This window comes from Coptis chinensis, chromosome 3 (assembly GCF_015680905.1).
Source record: "Coptis chinensis isolate HL-2020 chromosome 3, ASM1568090v1, whole genome shotgun sequence".
Classification (NCBI taxonomy): domain Eukaryota; kingdom Viridiplantae; phylum Streptophyta; class Magnoliopsida; order Ranunculales; family Ranunculaceae; genus Coptis; species Coptis chinensis.
Genome location: NC_141458.1, coordinates 120,068,576 through 120,076,960, shown reverse-complemented (window position 1 = coordinate 120,076,960; position 8,385 = coordinate 120,068,576). Strand labels below are relative to the sequence as shown.

Below are 8,385 nucleotides of genomic sequence, written 5' to 3'. Positions count from 1 at the left end.
CGTGTTTATTATTTGATAAAGTTGCATTTGCATCTAGTTTCCGATTTTCCGTTAATTATTGTTTGAGGTTAGTTCAATGAGTTTGCATCTAGTTTTTTTTTGCATCCAATATATTTTTTGAGATTAGTTCAATGCAGTTGCATCCGGTTTTCGATTTTCCGTTAATTATTTTTTAAGATTAGTTCCACGCATTTGCATTATGTTCCCAATTTATAATTAATTTTTCTTTGAGGTTAGTTCAATACTGATTGATTTTTAAATTTCCGTTAATTTAATCTTTGAGGGTTAGCTCAATGCATTTGCATCCAGTTTCTGATTTTCCGACAATTCTTTTTTGATGTTAGTTTGATGTATTTGTATCAAAGTTTTGATTTTCTGTTAATTATTTTTTGAGATTAGTTTAATGCAGTTGTATCCATATTATGATTTTATGTTAATTATTTTTTGAGATTAGTTCGATGCATTTGCATCCAGTTTTCCGTTCCCCATTAATTGTTTTTTGTCGTTAATTTCATTCAATATTATATATATTTTAAATATTTGTCATTATTGTTTTGCCGTTATTTTTTTTTTCATTTTCTATTATATATTTTGTATACTTATTTTTAACTATATTTTGAAGCCATGTTAAGGATATATTCGAAATAAGTCGGTGTTTTATCATAGATACTAAAATTGTATGATTTGTAATAGGAAATTAGTTTATACAAATCATCTATTTTTTAGCAATTTTTTTTTATTTGATCAAATATAAATTAGTTTTTACTAATCACCTATTTTTTAGCAATTTTTTTTTTTTGATCAAATATATAAGAATTGGAACACTAAAAAGTGTTTGATTCATATTTCTACAAATCACCTATTTTTTTTTTAGTAATTTTTTTTTTTGGTTGATCAAATATATAAGAATTGGAAATACACTCAAACTCTCCAAATATAAAATTATAAATACACTCAAACTCTTCAAAGATCTTTCATATTAGAGTGCCACATAAAATAGAAAAAAAAAAAAAAAAAAAAAAAACTAACTCTCATATTAGAGTGCCACATAGGAGAGAGAAAATATTTCTTTAAAGGTCTCTGATTTAGTATATAGACTAGATTTTGGACCCTACCTATATTAAATATTTTGTGGGCTGAAACCAATTTCCAATTCCCATTATTTATTTTTTTGAGATCGGTTTAATGCAATCAGTTTCGATTGATTTAATTATTCTTTTAAAGTTCAATACATTTGCATCAAATTCCCAATTTTCTATTAATTGTTTTTAGGTCAGTTCAATGCATTTGCATCAAGTTTCTGATTTCCCGTTAATTATTCTGTGAGATTAGTTTAATGTATTTGCATCAAGTTTTCGATTTCTCGTGTTTATTATTTGATAAAGTTGCATTTGCATCTAGTTTCCGATTTCCCATTAATTATTGTTTGAGTTTGCATCTAGTTTAATGTATTTGCATCAAGTTTCTGATTTCCCGTTAATTATTCTGTGAGATTAGTTCAATGAGTTTGCATCTAGTTTCCGATTTCCCGTTAATTATTTCTTGAGGTTTTGCATCCAGTATATTTTTTGAGATTAGTTCAATGCAATTGCATCCGGTTTTCGATTTTCCGTTAATTATTTTTAAGATTAGTTCTAAATTTGCATTATGTTCCCAATTTATAATTAATTTTTCTTTGAGGTTAGTTCAATCTGATTCGCATCCAGTTTTCGATTTCCCGTTAATTTAATCTTTTGAGGGTTAGCTCAATGCATTTGCATCCATTTCTGATTTTCCGACAATTCTTTTTGATGTTAGTTTGATGTATTTGTATCCAAGTTTTGATTTTTACATTTTTTTTTTTTGATTAGTTTAATGCGGTTGTATCCATATATTGATTTTCTATTAATTACTTTTTAAGATTAGTTTAATGCTTGCATTTGCATCCGATTTCGATTTCCCGTTAAATATTATTTGAGGTTAGTTGATGCATTGCATCCAGTTTTCCGTTCCCCATTAATTGTTTTTTGTCGTTAATTTCATTCAATATTATATATATTTTAAAATATTTGTCATTATTGTTTTGCGTTATTTTTTTTTCATTTTCTATTATATATTTTGTATAATTATTTTTTAACTATATTTTGAAGCCATGTTAAGGATATATTGAAATAAATTAGGTGTTTTATCATAGATACTAAAATTGTATGATTTGTAATAGGAAATTAGTTTATACAAATCACCTATTTTTTTAGCAATTTTTTTTTATTTGATCAAATATAAATTAGTTTTTACTAATCACCTATTTTTTAGCAATTTTTTTTTTGATCAAATATATAAAAATTGTAACACTAAAAGTGTTTGATTAGATTTCTACAAATCACCTATTTTTTTTTAGTAATTTTTTTTTTTGATCAAATATATAAGAATTGGAAATACACTCAAACTTCCAAATATAAGAATTAAAATATACTCAAACTCTTCAAAGATCTTTCATATTAGAGTGCCACATAAAATAGAAAAAAAAATAAAAAAAATAAAAAAAAAAAAAAAAATCTAACTCTCATATTAGAGTGCCACATCAAAAATATATAGATAGTAAATAGTAGATATAAAGATTTGAGCAAAATATTACTTTTTAAACTTATAATGCAACAAAATATGACCGAATTTTTTTGTATTATACCCGTATAATACATGAATTATATGTTTGACATTTTTTTTGTTTTTTTGGCCGAATTTTTAAACGAATTAGAATCCAAATTTTTGGATTTTTGACGAATAATTTCTGTACCAAAATTTTGACGTCCACGAATTTACTAGCTATGGTGTTAACTTATTATGGCAGCGGCTAGCGAAGGTTTTAACTTTAGTTGGGTTTTTAACTACTTCCAAATTTAAGACCCTTTTAGAGCAAGTCCAATAGGAGGCTATATGGACTGCTAAAGACAAATATAGCACCCCAACCACAAAAATGTCATTCCAATTGGATTGCTAAAAGGGTCTTAAATTTGAAAGGAGTTAAAAACTCAACCAAAGTTAAAACCTTCGCTAGCAGCTGCTATAATAAGTTTGGGAGACGGCATAGTTATCTAAAATTTGGAAAAATAATTCAAAAAATAATGGAATAATGGAATGCGGAAAACTATGTCGTCCTCAGATCATTTAACACTTCAAAACAAACAACCCAATTGGATTGGTTTTTTTATTTTGGGGAGCCAAATTTGGTTGGGCAAACTAAAAGGCCTATATAACACTTTTAGCAGCCCAATTTAACAGCTATCTATTGGATTTGCTCTTAGCAACCTCATTGAAATGACATTTTTATGGTTGGGGACTTGGGGTGGACTTTAGCAGTCCATATAGCACCCCATTGGACGTGCTCTTATGCTCTTTGTTAGTGTAATGATTGCGGATTTGCGGTTGCCATTGCAAGTTTGCAACTTCTCAGTGACAAGCTGGCAGCCTACTATTGTCCATGGAAAACCAGACGGAATCCGTGATCCCTCTTCGAAAGGAGTACTTGCTGAAAAACAGTGGAAACTGCGTAGGCCGAAATGAACTTAACTGTAACTCTAATTGAGATGTTACTATACAGTAGTGCAAGTTTTTATTTAATGACGTTGTAGTGCGAATTTAGATATGCTTTTAGTAGTGTTTCCTAACTAAACAAATTTAAGCTTTGCTGCCCGCAAGTATTTTATATGGATCAAATGGATCGGTAAGAAATCTTGGTTACTGACCAACCGCAATGGAATAAACTCATTGTTAATAGTTTTGTAGGCTACGAAAAAGATCCCACGTTCAATTCCCGGTCGTGTCGCCCAAACTACCATCTCAGTGTGGACTATCTCATTTATTTATTTTTTTCTCGACGGGTTTCATTCATTAGAGTCTATACTCTATAGCATATATGCCTATAAGCAGCTTATTAGCTTAAAAAGTCCGGGGAAAAAAACAGCTTAACAAGTCGTTACAAACAAGGGGCGAGAGTGCGAGACTGTCTCATGTTTTATTTTTGGTGAAAAGACTGTCCGTGTTTAAGCAACAATACTAAAGAACTTCGGCAGCTGTGAAACAAAAAGAGAACCTATAGAAAGGTAAAAGAAAACTTCAACAAACCACGAGCCAAGACATCCCACAATAATTGTTATTATTAACCAATGTCGATTAAACAGGTCTGACATTCCACAGCCAAAAGGTTTTGCCGAAACACCCAAAGAACTTACAAATTTATCAAATCTCTTATCTAATTCCCACTTCCTCAGTATTATGGCTCCTCCTGTGGACTGCAAGACCAGTCAGAAGAAAAAGAGTGAAATACTGCCAAATATAAAAACTGAAAACATATACAAAAAATAAAAGACTAGTGGATTAAATGAGTCATGCAGGATCTTGAAATCATATGAAGAAACACCTCGGAGAATCTCAAGGATCAAATGGTAATATGCTCCACAGCACACATGGGCTGTTTTGCCCAATGAGGACCTCACAGTACAAACCCACTAAAATAGTGCAAAACACACACAACAAAATATTAGTAGCTGACCTGTGAGACTTCTCAGAGACGGGACTTTCTGTTCTTCTATAACCAGGACTTCCCCTTCGCTCAGAATTGTTTTTTGGGCTTGGTTCACCGTCATATTCAGGGCTTTGTTGCTCCTGGTCATAAGGACCAGGCGACTGCACACGATCGCCACTTCTTTCAGGACTACCACGCCCATTATCGGGGCTACCCCTCTCTCTTCGATAAGGACTTGGTGATTGCACACGATCCAGGCTTCTTCTTTCAGGACTTGCACCATGGCCATTATCAGGGCTACCCCTTTCTTTTGGATACGGACTTGGTGATCCCACACGGTCCCGGCTTCTTTTTACAGGACTTGGAGATCGCATACGATCCCGGCTTCTTTTTACAGGACTTGCACCACGGCCATTATCAAAGCTACCCATCTCTCTACGATAAGGACTGGGTGATCGAACATGATCCCGGCTCCTTCTTACAGGACTTCCACCACGGCCATAATCAGGGCTACCCCTCTCTCGTTCATAAGGACTTCGTGATCGCACACGATCCCGGCTTCTTCTAACAGGACTTGCACCACGGCCATAATCAGGGCTACCTCTCTCACGTTCATACGGACTTGGTGATCGCCTACGATCATGGCTTCTATCAGGGGATCTGCCACGACCCCTCCTGTCAGGGCTGTGCCCATCTCTTTTCTCATCATCATCTCGCACAGCATATTCCACCGATATAACACGATCCATCAATTTGCTGCACATTTTAACCAAGAAAGATATCAGGGAAAGGGGTACAATGACATGATCATTTATACAATAGCTTGATTTCTATACAACAACTCAGCCCAGTAAAAAGAAATTATAAGATAGTCCAATAGTGTTGTAGAACCATAATCCACACATAAATAAGTTTGAAATATATGCAAGAAAGACAAAAATATTAAAACGATCAAGGATAGATACTATTTCCAATAGGTAAAACAAGCAAGGCTATTCAACCTCATATTTGTAGCATCCAAAGCTTTGGTGGCATCCTCCTGTGACTCAAACTGGATGAACGCGAAATTCCTTCGGATTCTGATATTCAATATCTTTCCATATGGATCAAAGTGCCTTTCCAAGTCCCTCGTCCTAGTATGTATTGGATCGAAGTTTATAACAAACAAGGTCTTTGTGGGTCTCATATTGGCTGAGGATCTTCTCGAGCCTGCAGACCTCCTACCACCACGTTCTTGCTGCAATATACAAATTAAAGATCATACTTAATAAATGAGAAACTTCACCTCAAAAAATTAACTAAAAGGATAACTATGTTCAACATGACTATAGTCTGTAAAAAGAATCATGTTCAAATTAAACCCACTGTGTCTAACTACCTTTGTCCACTCAACACGAAGCCGCCGGCCCTGTCTTCCAAATTCTGCCCTATCAAGTCCTCGAATTGCATCCTCGGCATCTCGCTCATCATCCATATAGACAAAAGCAAATCCTATAACAGAAACAAAAGGGAATAAAATCTGGTAGATACCACACAACTAAGAAAGAGGAATAAAAAAAAATCCAGGATCTCTATGTAAGGATCCCATTATCAGAAGATATTGGCTGCAGACTGTACCAATAAATGAGTCACAACTGACCCACACTGCAAAATCTATAATCTAAGTGACCATAAAAATCAGGAACAGAGTCAACAGACCTTGTTTGATGAACTAAATGATGTCAAGGAACAACAGTCCAAAAGTGGGTGTCTCATGAATAGGTCACCAAACATAGAGTGCCTTCTCGGTCTATTCTGCTGCATCTGGCTATCAGCACGGTATCTACCTTGGAACATGTCTGACACTGAAGACTGGGCAAAGGTGACGAGGAGTGGAAGGCAATGGTGTCTCAGGAAAATGTATGATGGCTGTGCCATTGTGTGGATCAGATCGGCTCTTCTGAAAATCAGAAGAAAAAGAAGCTCAGGCTTTGGGCAGGAAAGGAATGCAGAAGAGCCATCCATCAGCCAGGAAGAGCATTAATTTCCTGCGCCAAAGAAACTTTTGAGAAAGGGGGCTTACACTTCAGTAGAAAGACTTGCTTTTCCAATATATATCCTGAGCCCCCATGAGGACTCAAAGAGAGAGGATTCCATCGCCATGTCCATCCTTTGATGTTAAAGTCATGTAACTGAAGAATCAAAGCACTCATATAATACTACCTTCATCTGATGGAACTAATTTCCATCCCAAATCACCATATTGCTGACCGATGGCACGTCAAAGGGAGGGAATGCAAGTAGTCACAAGAAAATCTTACGTCTTATGGATGTCGTGGAATAGATAAATTGCCAAAAGTGATTCAAACCGAAACCCGACGCTGTTGATGTTCGGTTATATCAAACCCAAGAGCAATATCCAAATATTCAAAAGCATATATTCAACAGATTCGGTATTAAAAAGATCATTAATTTACATTATGTCCAGTTTTGAACGGTTTTGGAAATGCACAACTGCTCAATATCACATACTAAACTATTCTGGCATCCAGGTATGGTAACCCCACTGGGAGCTTAACTAAATAGATAATATATTGAGAGAAAAGTTAGCTAAAATTCAAACAGGTTGTTGTCGTAACATAATGGGTTGAACTCCCAAGTCCGGGAATGACTGATGGACATGAAGACTGTAATGGGGAAAATAGATTAGTTCTAACTTCTAACAACATATAAATAATTACATTGAAGGTACAATACTCGTGAAACGACTTCAATCACTTAGCCTTTTGCTTCGATGTTGAAGGCAACCAAAGAACCAACAAAGTTACAAGGTAGAACTCCTAATGTCATAAAGATGATGTATGACCCTTTGTCAGTGCTTCAAAACCAACCCCAAACATTAGGGTGGGACACAGCTTAATTGAAAATGTTGTCATATTATAACCAACGGTGTCGGCAACTTTCACATGCACACGAGCACATCCACGTGTAAGAAAAACTCAATTTAGCATTTCAAGACGTGGTATAAATGCGTAAATGTGGCATCCAGCTATTGTACTCCTAACTACATAGAAGAAGAAGAAGAAAATAAACCACTAACCTGACTTCATGTCCACTCTATCAACCTTCCCATATTTGCCAAAAATCCGTTCAAGATCAGATTGGCGTGCATCATACTCAAAGTTTCCACAAAAGATAGGCCTCATCTTCTCGAGTTGCACAATCTAAAAAAGAATAAAACAAAAAACATTTGTTTCGATTTAATTTTCTTGCAGTTTTTTCAAGCTAAAACAATTTTATCGCAATTAGGAGAAGCTCTCACGGAATATATAAATAAGACATGGCAATTAAACGTCTTCTAAAATAAATCTCATTTCCCACGAAACTGAAACTTAAAGTCTAAATATCAAAGACTTGCGGAATAATCAAATTGGATTAAAATAAAATATCGTGACAAATTGAAACGGAGATTATGAGACAAAACCAGATCTGAAAATTTTACCTCTGAAGCTGCGTTGGTGAGAGTTGGAAACCCTAAACACGAGATGTGGAGATATAATTTGTCTTTAAACGACGATAAATTTTTAAAAGCCGTGGGACGATATATAGGTCTCAAATGTGTGTGTGCTGACGTGGATTTGGGCTGAAAGAACCTTACTTCAAGTTGACTTGCCTTAAAAAATGACACGCGAGCAAATGAATTTAAATTGTGAGTCTAGGGCCGGTTCCGGTTCGGTTCTATTTTTAATGGTTAATAGGTTCGGTTATTTATCGGTTTTGTTATTAAAGATACATTTTTTAATGGGTCTAACATTTTAGGACTCATAACCGCTATAAATGGTTCCATTCTAGTTCCAGCTTGGTTTCAAATTAAAATCATGACTACCATCTATTTTGGCCCAAAT

At 34.5% G+C, this 8,385-nt stretch overlaps 1 protein-coding gene across 3 annotated transcripts; it reads right to left on the bottom strand.

The window, feature by feature from the left end:
* Window positions 1-4,115: 4,115 nt before the first annotated feature.
* On the bottom strand, window positions 4,116-8,150 carry LOC147513742 (serine/arginine-rich splicing factor RS41-like). 3 transcript variants are annotated; one of them, XM_086596971.1, is made up of 8 exons: window positions 7,983-8,058; window positions 7,581-7,704; window positions 6,564-6,861; window positions 6,200-6,440; window positions 5,880-5,992; window positions 5,503-5,738; window positions 4,529-5,257; window positions 4,116-4,268 (listed from the first exon to the last, which is right to left on the bottom strand). In XM_086596971.1, the coding sequence occupies exons 5-8, from the start codon at window positions 5,973-5,975 to the stop codon at window positions 4,250-4,252; spliced, it is 1,080 nt and encodes a 359-aa protein (XP_086453097.1). In that variant the 5' UTR covers window positions 5,976-5,992; window positions 6,200-6,440; window positions 6,564-6,861; window positions 7,581-7,704; window positions 7,983-8,058; the 3' UTR covers window positions 4,116-4,249. The 3 variants fall into 3 exon arrangements, with proteins under 3 accessions (XP_086453097.1, XP_086453098.1, XP_086453096.1); XM_086596972.1 differs by lacking the exon at window positions 6,564-6,861 and having other exon boundaries at window positions 6,200-6,528; window positions 7,983-8,019; XM_086596970.1 differs by lacking the exons at window positions 6,200-6,440; window positions 6,564-6,861 and having other exon boundaries at window positions 7,983-8,150.
* Window positions 8,151-8,385: the final 235 nt, after the last annotated feature.